Here is a 16858-nt window from a genome sequence, read left to right on the forward strand (position 1 = left end):
TTTTGCCAAACTTAACACCTCCGCTACATTTAACTTGTCTCAACCCATACTCTCCGATGTTTTTAGAACATAACCAAATTATTTCAAAACGCGAAAAAAACACAAGATTGGCGATATAATACATGTTTTACACACTCTAATTCAAAAGCCAACCTAGAAATCAACAGAACTCAGAGATATTTCGAAGGAATAAAACGCCTCTGGGATTGACCAATTATACACAAATACATAGAGATACAGTTTCTGTAACTTAATATTATATGGCCTAATCAAGCCAAATCAGTCAAAATCCCTTTACAATCATTCAGAACTTACATAAATACTATTTCATTCTAACAATCAGATTCTTAATCCATGGATCGAATCTGCCTAATCTTAGACAATATCTAATCTGGTTGATATTCTCCTTGAGAATCTCAACTGAATCTAAACAAATTGAATTAATTATGAAATCACTCAATCCCTAAATCCTAGCTCAAATCCTATCTAGAAAACTTTGTAAATTGACAGCTAAAGGATCCCACTCCTTTTCTTGTAAACTTTTTTTTGTATTTTTGGAATAAATTCGAAGCCTTTTGTCTTCAAGCCTCATGCTCCTGCATCAGACTCTTGAGGACAAAACTCTTCATGGGCTCCTGTTCATGAGCTCTTTTATAGAACTGCCTAATTTCTGTAGCATGGTATCTGTCATCCAAGTAGCTTCAGCAATTGGTTAATCCTTCCATTTGACCAAATACTGAAAATACTCCTGCCCTCTTGTCTTCTTCAACAATTTCTTGTCCAAAATCCTCTCTGGCTTCAATTCCTTTGCTATAGGTAATTGTTTTACCCAATCAATCTCTTGTTCTCCTTGATCCTCTACTGTGTCATTTGCATTTCCACTTTCATACCTATACAAATCAACAACATTGAAAATTGGAGATATTCCAATATCAGGGAGTAATTCGATTTCGTATGCATTTGCAGAAAATTTCCTCAAGACTCTGCATGGTCCAATTTTCTTAAAATTTAGCTTGTTATACTCCCTTTTTGGAAATATTTCCTTCCTCGGGTGTGCTAAAACCAAATCTCCAACTTCAAAATTAACTTCTCTCTTCTTCAAATCTGCTCTACTCTTGTATTTTATGTTGTTGTCCTGTAATTGTTGTTTTACCTGTTCATGTATTGCTTGAGCTTCTATAGCAAAATCTTCTCCTTTAGCACTTCTCATTTCAGCTTTTCCCAAGTCTCTCAATTCAGACACTCCCCTTGGGTGCATTCCATAAACTATACAAAATGGACTCTGCCCTGTACTCCTATTAGGAGAATCATTATAAGCATATTCTGCCTGTGCCAATACTTGATCCCATTGTTTTGGATGTTCACTTGCAAGACTTCTTAGAACATTACCCAAGATTCTATTTACAACTTCAGTCTATCCATAAGTTTGAGGATGATAAGCAGAACTAAAACTCAGTTTAGTTCCAAGCTCCTTGCACAATGTCCTCCAGAAATGTCCAACAAATCTAGTGTCTCTGTCTAAAAAAATTCTCTTAGGTAACCCATGTAATCTTACATATAAAGACAGATTAGCAATGTGAGTAGCATCACTGGTTTTATAACATGGAATAAAATGTGCCATTTTTGAAAATCTGTCAACCACAACATAAATTGAATCATGTCCCCTTTGAGTTTTCGGTAAACCCAAAACAAAGTCCATACTTACCATATCCCAAGGCCTATCTGGAATAGGTAATGGAACATACAAACCTGTGTTTTGGCTCCTTCGCTTTGCATACTGACAAACTTTACAATTTTTCACATACTTTTCCACTTCAGCTCTCATCTTTGGCCAAAAATAAAACCAGTTCAACTGTTCATAAGTCTTGTCTACACCAAAATGTCCTCCCCATCCACCACTATGTTTCTCCTTAATCAAATTTTCTCTCATAGAACAATTTGGTATGCACAGCTAATTTCTTTTAAACAACAATCCATCTTGTAGGAAATAATCTAGCCACTTGCTTTGTCTAACAAAACAGGATTTCTACAAGCTTCAAATGCCTCTTTAAAATCTAGATATTTCTCATATAACTCTTTAAGAAAATCAAACCCAAGACTTGAATTTTACTTTCTTGAACACAAATGCTTTTTCTACTTAAGGCATCTACTACTTTGTTTGATTGACCAGTTACATGTTTTAACACAAAATAAAAACTTTGAAGGTATTCTACCCATTTTGCATGCTTCTGGTTAAGATTTGGCTGTTGCATAATGTACTATAATGCATGGTTATCTGAATACAATATGAACTCCTTGGACATCAGGTAATGTCTCCACTTCTTCAAAGACTGCACCACTGCATAAAAATCCTTGTCATAAGAAGAATATTTCTTCTTTGATTCATTCTTATTTTCACTAAAATAAGCTACATGCCTGTCCTCCTGACTCAGAATAGCTCGAATGGCTTCTCCACTGGCATCACACTTCACTTGAAAAGGTTTATTAAAATTAGGCAAAATCAAAATAGCCTTCTTAGTAATCTTTCTCTTCAACAGCTAGAAGTTCTTTTCTGCTTCAGCAGTCCATTTAAATGGTTGTCTATCCTTCTTTATTGTGTCAATAATTGAAGCATTGATCTTACTAAAATTCCTTATGAATTTCCTATAAAAACTAGCAAGACTGCGAAAAATTCTTACCTCAAAGAAACCTTTTGGTGAAGGCCACTCCATGATAGCCTTGATCTTCTCTGGATCCATCTTTAACCCCTCAGAAGAAACAACAAAGCCCAAATGCGCCAACTCCTCCTTCATGAATGCACATTTCTTTAAATTTAATAGTAACTTCTGTTGTTGTAGCCTCTGTAAGACATAATTTAGATGTTTCACATGTTCCTCTTTTGATCTGTTGTAAACTAATATATCATCTAGATATACTATTATGAATTTACCAATAAATTCTCTCAAAACTTCATTCATGAGCCTCATAAATGTACTAGGGGCATTTGACGATCCAAAAGGAATTACGATCCATTCATACAATCCTTCATTGGTCTTAAAAGTAGTTTTCCACTCATCTCCCTCTCTAATTCTGGTTTGATGATAACCAATTTTTAAATCTAACTTTGTAAAATATCTAGATCCACCCAAACAATCCATAAAATCTTCAATTCTAGGTAAAGGAAATCTGTCCCTGATTGTTATCTTATTGATTGCTCTTGAATCAATGCACATTCTCCAACTTCCATATTTCTTTGGGCTCAACACTGTTGGCACTGCACAAGAACTCAAACTCTCTCTAATCAGTCCCTTGTCTAACAGTTCCTGAACTTGTTTCCTGATTTCTTCATTCTCTGTGGGAGTCATCCTGTAAGCTACTTTATTAGGTAGATTTTCTCCTGGAATCAAATCTATGTGATGACTGATTTTTCTAATGGGTGGTAACTCATTAGGAAAATCATCTACAATGATATCACAATAACTGTCCAGCATCTCTTGAATTTCAATTGGTAAATCAAAAACTTTTGTGGAAGTAATTATTACCTTGGGTTTGCAAACCAATGCAAAACTTACCTCATCTTCTTCCATCTGCTGCAAGTACTCCTTTCCACTTAGCAAAAGGGTCTTTGGATCAGGTTTCTTTGATGTATCTTCTTCTTCCATTGGCAGCAATGTATGATTGACACCATCTTTGCTAAATTTGTATGTGTTCTTCTTTCCATCATGCATAGCTCCTCTGTCATACTGCCAAGGTCTACCCAACAATATATGACACACATCCATAGGCATCACATCGCACAGAATTTTGTCTTTGTATTTACCCAACTGCAACTCCACTTCACATTGCTCATTCACTAACAACTGATATCCCTTTTGAAACCATGACACCTTGTAAGGTGTTGGATGTTTCTTTGTTTTAAACTTCAACTTCTCCACCACTTCTGTGGAGACCAAATTATCTGTACTACCACTGTCTATTATCATTTGACAACACTTCCCTTGAACCTTACACACAATCCTAAACAAGGTTTCTCTCTGTGCTAGTTCAACAATTTCCTTAGTTGGTTTTAACAAAATTTTGTTGACTACCAAAAATTCCCCTTTCTCTGGTACATTCTCTTCATCTATTACCTTTGTGGTTTCCTCTTCAGTTTTTGCAACAATTGCATTCCTTTGATTCATTCCTATATTTCTGGTCACTTATAAGCTCTGTGTCCTAGCTTGTTACATATGTAACATCTGATTTCTCTTCCTCTACCTCTGCCTCTTCTTCCTCTGGAAAAACTCCCTCTGCCACTTGCATCACCTCCTATGGGTGCATGTTAACTTGAGTTGCTGCTAGCTCCATCTCTAGGTGCTATAGATCTTCCTCTACCACCTTGATTCCCCCTACCTCAGAAAGTACCTCTATTTCTGGCAGACTGCTTCCTTATGAGTTTTTCTTCAACCTTCAATACCATCTGATACGCCTCTTCTACTATTTTAGGAGATAGTACACTTATCTCATCTTGGATCTCCATTCTAAGACCATTCACATATCTTGAAACTTTATCATCTATATCTTAGGTTTGTCCTACTCTTATACTCACTTTGTATAATTCCTCTGTGTATTCCTTTACCGTCATAGACCTCTGTCTAAGATTCTGCATCTGTCTAAATAATGTTTGCTGATAATCACTTGGCAAAAACTTACCTTTCAGTTTTGCCACCATCTTGTTCCAATTCTTTATTGGTTGTTTGCCAAGTCTTCTTCTTTCTGCGTGCACTCCATCCCACCAAAGTGCTGCATGTCCTTTTAGTTTTGTGATAGAAAACTTCACCTTCTTTCCTTCTTCTGTTTCTTCATAATCGAAGAATTTCTCCATGTCATTTATCCAATCTATCAATTCCTCAGGGCTTAAGCTTCCTGTGTAGTTTGAAACTTCAAATCTAGGCTTGGATGTGGATCTCAATACTGACTTAAAGAATCTCATTTTACGAGTTACATCTGTAGGTTCTTCTTCTTCTGTAGCTTCAACTTCAGGTTCACTGACATCTCCAACATCTACATCTCTTCCCATTTCCATTGCTTCCAATCTAGCTTGTATCTGTTGCATAGCTTCCAACACTTCAGCATTTGCAATGGGTCTTCCTCTTCTTCGACCAGCACCTCTTCCTCCAACTCTAAAAGCCATGTTGGATTTCTTTTTCTGATCCTTGAGATCCTGCTCAGTCTCAATAGGCTGCTCTGATACCACAAAAGGTGGTTTGGGTGCAGGTGTAATGGATAATCGTTCAAATCCATAAACATTTTCAGCAAGTTTAGGTGGAACTTCTTCTTGGATTTCCTTTGGAGTAGTAGTCATCTACCTCCAAACTTGACTATTCTTCTAAATTAGTAGAACTTCTTAATTTTGACTGCAATATGACAACCTTTCGATTGCCACAGAATCAAAAGGAATTCAAACTTTTGGTTAATTCCTTATCGTGTCCACATTTTTCACAAACATTATCGCACTAAAACTCCACAGTTGATCTTACCTTTCAATCCGATGGTTGTTGGTTCACCCGATCAACAAAACTAATCAGCAATCCTCCACTGTTAATCAAGGCATACTTGATCCAACAGTTAACATCGATATCAGACGGAGATCTTGCGCAATGTTTATCCATCCGATAAAGTGGTTTTCTCTCTCCACCCAAGTGCTATGTGTCGGTCGATTAACGGAATCACTCAGAATTTCAAAAGACAGCTTACCACTTTTTCTCCACCCGATAAACAACTACACTGATAAAACCACTTTTTTTCCTTGACTAATGCACAAGCTTATTGATGTGAGATGACCGGTAGATCTATTGGATCTGTAGATTGAATGGTTCTAGACTCCTTTGGGTTAGCACAATTTTGTGAGGTTTTCTTTTCTCTGTCCTGCCAAACTTGACACCTCCACTACATTTAACTTGTCTCAACCCACACTCTCCGATATTTTTAGAACATAACCAAATTATTTCAAAACATGGAAAAAACACAAGATTGGAGATATAATATAGGTTTTACACACTCTAATTCAAAATCCAGCCTAGAAATCAACTAAACTCAAAGATATTTTGAAGGAATAGAATGCCTCCGAGATTGACCAATTATACACAAATACACAGAGATACAATTTCTGTAACTTAATCTTATACGACCTAATCAAGCCAAATCAGTCAAAATCCCTTTACAATCATTCAGAACTTACATAAATACTATTTCATTCTAACAATCAGATTCTTAATCCATGGATCAAATCTGCCTAATATTAGACAATATCTAATCTGGTTGATATTCTCCTTGAGAATCTCAACTGAATCTAAACAACTTGAATTAATTATAAAATCACTCAATCCCTAAATCCTAGCTCAAATCCTATCTAGAAAACTTTGTAAATTGATAGCTAAAGGATCCCACTCCTTTTCTTGTAATTTTTTTTTGTATTTTTGGAATAAATTCGAAGCCTTTTGTCTTCAAGCCTCATGCTCCTGCATGACCTTTCGCTTTGAATCTTTCTGCCTAAGGGACCCTTTATTTATGCAGAAAGTGGAGAGCTACTAGAAAGGGAACATAGTTCAAGGCAGGAACCATATGCACACTTTTTAGCTAAAGTTAAAATACATTAAAACTTGCATTAAGAGGTGGAGCCAAGATGAGTTTGGTAACATTATGAAAGATAAGAAACAACTTCAAGATAGAATGTAAGAAGTCCAATAAAATATAATCAATGAAGGTAGATCTGAAAGCATAGTGGTGGAAGAAGGTCGATTGGTAAACGAGCTAGAAGAGAGAAGAAAACAAGAGGAAATTTTGTGGAAGCAAAAATCCAGGATACAATGGCTTAGGGAAGGTGAGAGAAACACTAGGTTTTTCCACAAAGCTATGATCCAACATAAGTAACACAACATAATATTCTCCCTCAAGGATGGTTCGGGGAACAAATTAGTTCATCACAAAGAAATGGAAAACCTGGTGGTGAATCATTACCATTCTCTTCTATCTAAACCCCCTCAGGATAGATCAGAAGTGATTCAAAGAATCACTTGACATATTCCAAAACTCATTTCCAGAGACTAGAATCTACCCCTCATGCGAGAAACTACCTTGGAGGAGATAGAGGATGTTGTCAAAGGCATGGATAAAAACAAATCTTCGAGGCCTGATGGATTCACTGCAAAATTCTACTAGGTTTCTTGGAGCTTTATAGGTCAAGATATACTTGAGGTGGTGGAGGAATCCCGCCAAAATTAGAAGGTAAGTCCTAGTCTTAATTCCAAGTTCATTTCTTTAATTCCTAGATCCTCAAGGCTTTAGGCATATTTGCTTGTCTAATGTAATTTACAAGATCATATCTATGGTTATTATCAAGCATATTAAGCCCCTCCTTCTTTGTCTTATCTATCCTTAACAAACCAGTTTTGTGGAAGGTCGTCAAATCTTGGATGGTATTATCACCTCCCAAGAAATTGTTCATTCCTTGAAACAACATAAAATTCGTGGCATGATGATCAAGCTGGAATTTTATAAATCTTATGATCAACTAAGTTGGTCTTATCTTATTAGTATCCTTAAATATTTTGGTTTTGATCAATGCTGGTTGAACTGGATATTTTCCATTATCTCATCCCATGTTTTTTCAATCCTGCTAAATGGTTCTCCCTCTCAAACCTTCAATCCTTCCCATGGGTTGAGACAAGGAGCTCTATCCTTTTCTCTTCATTCTAGAAACCAAAGGCCTTGGTAGATATCTGCGATCGGTGGTTCGGTCATCCCAAATAAAGGGCGTGTTGGGTGTGTGTTATATTTTTCAGTGACTAGCCCCACACACATAGTAGGGGGGTTAGCCCCCCCTTCATTGTGTGGGGTGCAAAAGCGAGGTCACAAGGGAGGGGGGCATCCCCCCATGTCAGGGGGTTTGCAGGGGGTGGTAGCCTCCTTACATGGGGTCCAGTGCAGCAACCTAGGAAATGTCTTTTAGACCCTATATTAGGTGGGCAGAACTACCTATGTTTTTGTGCATGGGTTTTGCACATGGTTTTGGGCATGATGGTTTTCTTGCCATGGTATCTTGTAGATCCGGTCAAGGGAACTACAGTTATGTTCTTCCAGGGTTAATAAATTGGAGTTTATGAATTGTAAGCAGAACTTCGGCGAAAATCACATGAGGAAAGACCTTTGTCGACGCGTTTCGAACCAACCAGTGTGGTTCATCGTCAGGACAAGTTGAAGAAACAGATCCAGCTTAGCATGTTAAATAGTCTGAGCAGAGACTCCAACGGCTAAATCGACCAACGGCTAATTTTGACCTACGGTCCATAGGTCAAATTACTATTCATTAATTTAATATTATTATTATTTTTAATATTAATACATAAAATATTTTTAATGGTTAGTTATAAAAATTAATTAATTTATTTATTAATATCTATATATATATATATATATATATATATATATATATATATATATATATATATATATATATATATACATATATATATATTAAAGTTATAATATTAGGTTATTAATAAAAGTTAGGATTCAAAAATAAATAAAATATTATTAGTGGTTCGTTTAAGAATATAATTCGATTATTTATTTAAATTAAATATATATATCATATAGTTAAGGTTAAAAATATCAATAATTTAATTTAAATGGTTAGTTAGAAAAGGTAAATTATTTAATTTAATTATATATTAATAATATAAGTAACTTTTTGTTTAATTAAGTTATTTAATAAATATAATTAATATTATATTAGTAAAATAGTCTTAATAATAATATATTATTAATATTAGTAGTGAAAATATTATTATTAACTTAATATTAATAATATTAATATTAAGTTAATAATAATATTTTCACTACTAATATTAATAATATATTATTATTAAGACTATTTTACTAATATAATATTAATTATATTTATTAAATAACAAATTAAACAAAAAGTTTTTTTTTCTCGTTAAAACTATACTATTCTATTATATACAGGAACAAGAAAAACAGTTACAATCACAGAGTCATTTTGCCAAAGGCCAACTGTGGCACTTTGGAATGAGAGTTATCAGAAAGAGCAGCCCACGCAGGGGCACCGCGACTGAGCAAAACAACCCACGCAGGGGCTTTAAACCACAGAAGTGCAGCCAGATCATACTTAACATCCCGCGCAGGGGCTCTGGACCAAAAGTGTTCATCCCTCGCAGGGGCATCAAAAAACCTTCAGCAAGATCCCTTTCGGGCCGAACAAACATAGCAAGAACATACAGTAAGCCAACATGACAAACACAGAAAATCAAAATAGGACCTGAGCAGCGCCTGAGAATGTGATGCTGAGCGGATGGACGACTAATCGTCCGGCTTCTCCTCGACCACCCTGCACCAGCCATATTTTTCCCTTTCCTCTGCAGTAGGAAAGGAATCCATGTCGTCATTGTCCCCCGTGGGTGATGACGCCGCCTGAGTCTGAGGTAGGTTGGAGGCGTGCTCTGGAGCAGCCACTGGTGTCTCCTTGACATCCTTTGAGGTCCCGCCCGGGTGCTTCCCCTTGCTGAGATGTTCCTCGCCATCATCCTGAGGTTCTTCAAGGAAGAGAACCGAGACGTGGGCATTGATACGGGGTTTTTCCAGAGAGCTGCTGAAGGAGAAAATGGCAGAACCGAAAGCAGGCAGAGGTGCCGGGTCAGAATCTGGGCTTCTGGAGTCCATGAATTGGCTTGTTTGGAGGGGGTTGGCCTCAGCAATTCGATGGCAAAGGCATCGACAGCAGTGGGATTGGGGATTTTCGATTGGAGGACGTGAAGACCCTCCCCGGGCAGAGCCTCGACGGCTGAGCAGGCGCTGTCGAGGCCTAACCATCTTTGCAAAAGCACCGGGGGTATGGAACAAAGCGGAGTAGGAGGACTTGAAACGCCACCCAACCAGCCTTTCAGACTTGAAACAACGCTCAACAGACAGAGGGATGGCAAGAGCTGTTGCCCTGAAAACCATAGACCAGGCAAGAGCCTGAACACCAAATACCAAATACTGAGCGTGAACCAGCACATGACGATCCAACCCACCACCTTTCTTAAACTCTTCATCGCCTCCTCGAGTCCTGTTCGCCATAACTGCTCGCTGCAGTCGCACCAATAACCCGGACAGAGCATTGAATTGCCGTCCATGATCACCCATACATATATTCCTTGGCGGCGATCCTCGCATTGAATGCCTGCCTTAAGCTTGAGGCAGCACATGGCTTTCATGTGGCTCCTCCCTTCCACACGTCGTGTCACCCGCATCCGGGGAAGCAGCATCGCTTTTGACCAGTCTAGCGTATTCCTGAGCCTGGACATTATTTGGTATAATAGTCGTGTTTCCTATGAGGAGGGTGTTCTCATTTTCTACCCCTATGTTGGCCAAGAGGCCTACGACCTTATTGCCTTCCCTTTTTGTATGATTGAAGGAAATGGCCCTGTTGCTGCGGAGAGCTTGTTCGATGGCCTCTAGTCTTGCTTCGAGCCTCCAGCTGGCAACGATTTTCCTTGCTTGAGAGCCATTTTGGAGGCGCTTGGACATGTTTATAAGGATCTGGGAGTCTCCTTCCACGATCAGGGGTTGAAGGTTGAGATTCCAATCGAGAAGGAGCCCTTGCCAGAGTCCCTCTAGCTCAGCTGAGTTGTTGGTATCCCACCCTATGTTTCCAAAGTATATCTGCAAGGGAGTGCCTTCATGGTTCCTCAGAATTCCTCCAAAGCCAGCCATTCCAGGGTTGCCTTTGGAGGCACCATCGAAATTGAGCTTATAAGAATGCTTAGGGGGAGCGGTCCATGTGCCTTTGTTTATGATGCTACTTTTGGAGGGGCCGATCTTGTGTTGTTCCTGAGGTAGATGCAGTTGCCAGTTGTCTAGAATGCCTTTCTCGTTGTTTAGAGAAGGAAGATCCTCCTGTGTCCAGGATCGGAGCAGCAGCGTTTCTTTGAGGTTCCCACAGAGCCTATTCCATATGTCTTCGATCGATGAGCGCTGGTTTTTGAATATGCGTTTGTTCCTTTCCTTCCAGATGCTCCAGAGGATGAGCCCTGGGATCATGTTCCACAAACAGTTGAGAAGCTCGCTTTTATAAGGATTCTGTGGCCAGTGTCTTAAGGAGTTGGTTATGTCGTTCTCTATTCTGCATCTTTTTTGACATCTAAAGCTCACCTTTTCCCATAGCTGATTGGCTAGGGGGCAGGTGTCCAGGAGGTGTTGGAGAGTTTCCTCATTTTGATTGCAGTTAAGACAAATGGATGGACCATGAAAGTTTCTTCTCCTTAGTTTGTCCCAGGTGAGGATTCTTTTGTGGCCTACCAACCATAGGAAATAAGAGACTTTGGGCCAGGATCCAAGACCCCATATTTTGCTCCAGATTGGATCAGAAGGGGTAGTGATATTGCATACGATCTTGTAGGCCTCTGAAGTGGTAAAGGCACCCTTTGGTCGGTATCCCCATCTTAGGATGTCATTGCCTTCGTCGTGTCTAATGCTTCTTTTCCGTAGCTCCTTCTCCAACTCCTCAGTTTCCCGAAGGTTTGTGTTATTGATTAGCTGATTACCCTGTTTCCATTTCCTGAATCCGTGCTCCGTTTCCTGCATCCAAAAATGTCGGATCTTTTCTTGTTGCTGCTCCTGCCTATTGAATTCCGGAGGTGGATGAAGAACGTGGGTGAGCTTTGGCATCTGGCTCCATGCATCTGTCCAGAATCTCGCCATTCTGCCGTCCCTTACTTCCCAGAAACTGTGCTGCTGAATTAACTGGAAGTGCTGTTTGGCCGCATTCCATATTAGCGAACCTTTTTCATTGGGGGTGAACCTGATGAGCTCTTCCTGAGGTCTGTTATTGGCATATTTGGCTGTCCAGATTTTTACCCAAGGTTTTTCTGGGTTAGTGATCCACTGCCACCATATTTTGGCGCTCATAATGGAGTTGCTATGCTCTGGGTCTCTCAGCCCAATGCCCCCTTTGTCTTTGGGCATGCAGACTGTGGTCCATTTAACTAGAGCCCATTTACGGTTAGTTGCCGAGCTGCCCCATAGGAAGCCACGTTGAAGATTCCTGATTCTTTTTAATACCCACTTCGGCGCTGCTAGGATTGAGAATAGATAAAGGGGCATTGCCTGAAGGACAGACTTAATGAGCACTACCCGACTGGCCAGATTCAAAGTTCTGTGCGTCCAAAGGTTAAGACGGGATTCAAGCTTCTCAATGAGAGTTCGCCAGGAGGAATGCTTTATGGCTGAAACAGTGAGGGGGGCTCCGAGGTATTTGGAGGGGAGTGAGGCAGTGGGAAATCCTAGGATATGAGCAACCGATGTCTTAACAGATGGAGGCGTGTGAAAGAAAAAAATCTGCGATTTGGAACAATTGACACTGGTGCCTGAAGCTTCGGAGAAGTCATTGAGCAGGGATTTGAAGCAGGAGGCTTCCTAGACAGAGGGGTAGCCAAATAGCATGGTGTCATCAACAAACTGCTGATGAGAGGTAGCAGGGGTGTTGTGAACTGAGAGGCCTTTGAGCTGGTGAGAGTGGAGGGCGTGATTGATGTGGCGGCCAAGTCCTTCAGCCATTAGAACAAAGAGGAAGGGGGATAGGGGGTCCCCTTGCCTGATTCCTCTAGATGGTTTGAAGGGGCGGGCAGGGATTCCATTCACAAGGATGGAGAATTGTGTGGAGGTAATTAGACTCATGATCCAGCGAATCCACATAGAACAAAAACCAAAGGCCATTAGCATTTGCTGAATGTAAGTCCAGCTGAGTTTATCAAAAGCCTTAGAGAGATCCAGCTTAAGAAGCATACCTGCCTGCTTTGATTGCTTGAGGGAGTGTATTATCTCGTGCGTGAGGAGAATGCCATCCATGATCTGTCTCCCTTCCACGTACCCCGACTGTTCCGGAGATATGAGCAGAGGCAACAGGGGCTTTAACCGGTTTGCGATAACTTTGGATATGACTTTGTAAATGACATTACAAAGAGCAATCAGCCTGTATTTGTCAGGGGTGATTGAATCCTCCTCTTTGGGGATGAGGGCAATGAAGGTGGAGTTGAGAGAGGGTAGCAGCCAATGGAGAGCTCTCAACTCTTCTACAATTTGCCAGACTTCCAGTTTTATCATCTCCCAGAAGGTGTGAAAGAACGTAGTGGTGAATCCATCTGGTCCAGGAGCTTTTCCTTCCTTAAGCTGGGACATTGCCTCGTCCACCTCCTGAGGCTGAATTGGGCGAAGGAGAAGCTCATTATGTTCCTCCGTAATGAGCTTTGGCACATTGTTGGTTATTCTTTCAATTGCCTGTCGCCTGTCTCCTTCAGGCTCTTGAAGGACATGATTGAAGTGATTAAGGAATTTCTCCTCAATCTCCTCATGCTTTTCTACTTTTACCCCCCCTTGCTTTTGAATGAAAGGTATGCTGTTGTGCATTCTTCTTTGAATAGTGGTTCTGTGGAAGAATTTAGTGTTTCGCTTGCCTTCCTTCAACCATCTGATTCTGGATTTTTGCTTCCAATATACTTCCTCCTGCTTCCGCCTTTCCTCAAGTTGTCTGTGGATGCATCGTTCTTGTTCCAGAGTCACCTCAGTGTGCCCCTCTGTGGTTATCTTTTGTTGGAGGTCCGTCAATTCCCGGTTTAGATCTTGTTGCGCTTTAAAGATGTCTCCAAAGGTCTCCCTGTTCCAGCGCTTTAGGTGATTTTTTAGAAACCTGAGCTTCTGTTGGAACTGATACATCTTGGACCCTTCTGGTGGGATAAAGGAAGTCCATGTAGTTTTGACAAAGTCTTTAAACATGGGATGCGAGAGCCAGAACTCTTCGAAGCGGAAGGGTCTCCTGGTCAAGTCGCCTGGTCTTTGCCATTGAAGGGCAATCGGCCAATGATCCGAACCGGTATGCGGAAGAATTGCAGCTGAAATGTCTCCTCCGAGGTGAACCGCGTTATCTGATATGAGGAAGCGATCCAGTTTGGATGCAATTTGATGCTTACCTGCTCTGCGATTGCTCCATGTAAAAGTGCCATTACAAAAAGGCATATCTATGAGGGAGGTGTTCTGAATGAAGTCCTTGAAATGGGCATTTTCTTGTTCCATTCTATTTCTCCCCCCGATCTTCTCCTCTAGCTTGGTAATCATGTTAAAATCCCCTCCAATAATCCAGAGCGGGTGCCTCCTGTTGTTGTTCAAAGCTTCTATGGTGTCCAGAAGCGCAATTTTGCTTCCTGTATCCTGCGGGAAATATACATTTGATAGGTTTCCATGAATGTTCATGCCTAGAATGTGGAAGGCTGCCTGGATGAGGTGATGAGAAGCGTGAAAATCTGAGAGATTTAACGCTTGTGTGTTCCATGCAATAGCAAGCCCTCCTGAAGCTCCAGAGGCATCTACCGCTACCGATCGACATCCTGGCCAGGCTTTGGAGAGAATGCTGCCTAAAGTAGAGCTATTACATTTGGTTTCCTGGAAAAAGCATAGTTGCGGCTTTTCCATTTTAATCATGTTTTTTAACATTCTGAGTTTCCTAGGGCTATTGAGCCCTCTTAGGTTCCATGATACTAGCTTCATGGTTCAACTATTAGCGGAGGGTTTATAGTACTTCGTCAATTTAGCATACCTGCCTGAGTCTACCAGGATTTTCCCAATCTCGATCGTTCTCTGTAGATCCGTTCTTCTTCCTCTCTTTTTGGTGTCTTTTGGGGGGAGGCTTCCATCCCAATGGCTTCCTGGCTGTATACCTAGTTGATGCTGTTGATAGGCTCTCGAAATTACCACTTCCAGCTTGCTGAGTTGGGTCTCGGGTATACTGTCATATGCTTTCTTTTTGCATGCTAGTTCTAGTTCTAGAATGTCTAGGCCGTTCAGATCTATGCTTTCTAGTTCTTCTTCCATCTGTTGCACTTGACTGCTTCCTTCCATATTAATCTCTGAGCTTGGAGGGGGGTCTAGCTTTCCATCGACTTCCATATCCTTGTATTTCCCTGCCGACTCTTTCAGTCCTCCTGTGGGGTTATCTGTGATGATGATGGGGGATTGGCGTTTGGAGGGGGAGGCTGTAGGGGGGGGATGGGAGGAGGAGGAAGGAGGGGCAGGGTTAGACTCGGAGATCGGGGGTTGCTCATCAGAGGTCTGAGCAAGGATTTCGAAACTGTTCTTAGTAGCTGGGCCATGGGTATTATTTTGCTGGGGTTTATTCCCATTTGAGGGTTTCTTGTGCGCGCGCTTTCGGCTAGGGGCTTTGGTGAAGCCGTCCTGGGTTAGGGTTTCAGAGGGGTCAGGAGAAGTTGCTTTGGTATTCAAAGGACAGTCCCAGAATAGATGCCCAAGAGCATGGCATTTCCTGCAACGAAAGGGTACATGCTCATAGTCCAGAGGTTGAATCCATTCTTCATCACGGTGGGAGAGACTCACCGATTCTGGCAAGGCTTCGTTCAGGCGCATGAAGACGCAGATGCGAGCATAAGAAGTGTATCTGCGCATTTTTGTTTCTTCTGCAGCCCTGATGTACTCCCCCAGTCCATTTCCTATATCTTTGAGAATGTCCTCGTCCCAATATTCATCTGGAAGTGAGTACATTCTGATCAAAACTGGTGCCCAAGTGAGATCTTCCTTATCCGGGTTGAATCTTGGTATCCACTACCTCAAATACAGACCTGCTGAGTTAAAGAAGTAGGGCCCTGCTCCCAAAATTCTGTATTTGTCCTCAAGACAGAAGAAAATTGCTGTGAAAAAGCCTTTCGGCCCTAGCTGTAGAGTAACATCTCCTTTGGTCTTCCACTTCGCCGCAATCCATCCGTATAAGGCTCTTTCTGTCGGCCAGAACCCTATAAACATCCCAATAAGGGCATGATCCCTCATGAATTCGATTCGCTTGTCAATCTTGTGTCCAGGTAACTCTATTCGTGGCCGTTCTTTAGCTATAGGCTTACATGTTGTCGAGGAAACCTTCGGAACTTCTTCTGGTTTTTCCTCTCTGTCTTGTGTGACGTTGGATTTGTCCTTCCGACCTCCTGTCTCCTTGTTTCCATGCTGATGCTTGTTCTCTTTGTTCAGTATCTCCTTGTCGACTGATCCAAAGACAAATGCCTGCTCAGGACCGTGCTGCGATGGGGAGGGCTCTGACGCCCTCCCCTGAGGAGATTCCATTGTGCTACTCTAGTACCCTGCAACGCTGTTACGCAACAGGTGATTTGGTCCAGTCTGTGAATGGATCCAGTGCTGTGCCGTCTGCGCCGTCGAAGCTTTTCTCAGAACCCTAATCGCTGCAGAGCCGTTCCTCTCCTCAGTCTAGGTAACTCAAATTAAACAAAAAGTTACTTATATTATTAATATATAATTAAATTAAATAATTTACCTTTTCTAACTAACCATTTAAATTAAATTATTGATATTTTTAACCTTAACTATATGATATATATATATTTAATTTAAATAAATAAGCGAATTATATTCTTAAACGAACCACTAATAATATTTTATTTATTTTTGAATCCTAACTTTTATTAATAACCTAATATTATAACTTTAATATATATGTATATCTATATATATATATATTAATAAATAAATTAATTAATTTTTATAACTAACCATTAAAAATATTTTATGTATTAATATTAATAATAATAATAATATTAAATTAATGAATAGTAATTTGACCTATGGACCGTTGGTCAAAATTAGCCTTTGGTCGATTTAGCCGTTGGAGTCTCTGCTCAGACTATTTAACATGCTAAGCTGGATCTATTTCTTCAAGTTGTCCTGACGATGAACCACACTGGTTGGTTCGAAACGCGCCGACAAAGGTCTTTCCTCATGTGATTTTCGCCGAAGTTCTGCTTACAACTATTATGGATCACAGAAG

The 16858-nt window shown here is 40.4% G+C and overlaps 1 protein-coding gene across 1 annotated transcript; it reads right to left on the reverse strand.

Moving 5' to 3' along the window:
* Positions 1-10209: 10209 nt before the first annotated feature.
* Positions 10210-16140, reverse strand: LOC149178912 (uncharacterized). The gene is made up of 7 exons (XM_089422282.1): positions 15648-16140; positions 15406-15554; positions 14612-14800; positions 13476-14457; positions 12810-13322; positions 11413-12305; positions 10210-11103 (listed from the first exon to the last, which is right to left on the reverse strand). The coding sequence occupies exons 1-7, from the start codon at positions 16138-16140 to the stop codon at positions 10210-10212; spliced, it is 4113 nt and encodes a 1370-aa protein (XP_089278408.1).
* Positions 16141-16858: the final 718 nt, after the last annotated feature.

This window comes from Pinus tabuliformis, chromosome 4_1 (genome assembly GCF_031772625.1).
Source record: "Pinus tabuliformis cultivar Carrire ecotype Pingquan chromosome 4_1, CPIR1, whole genome shotgun sequence".
NCBI lineage: Eukaryota > Viridiplantae > Streptophyta > Pinopsida > Pinales > Pinaceae > Pinus > Pinus tabuliformis.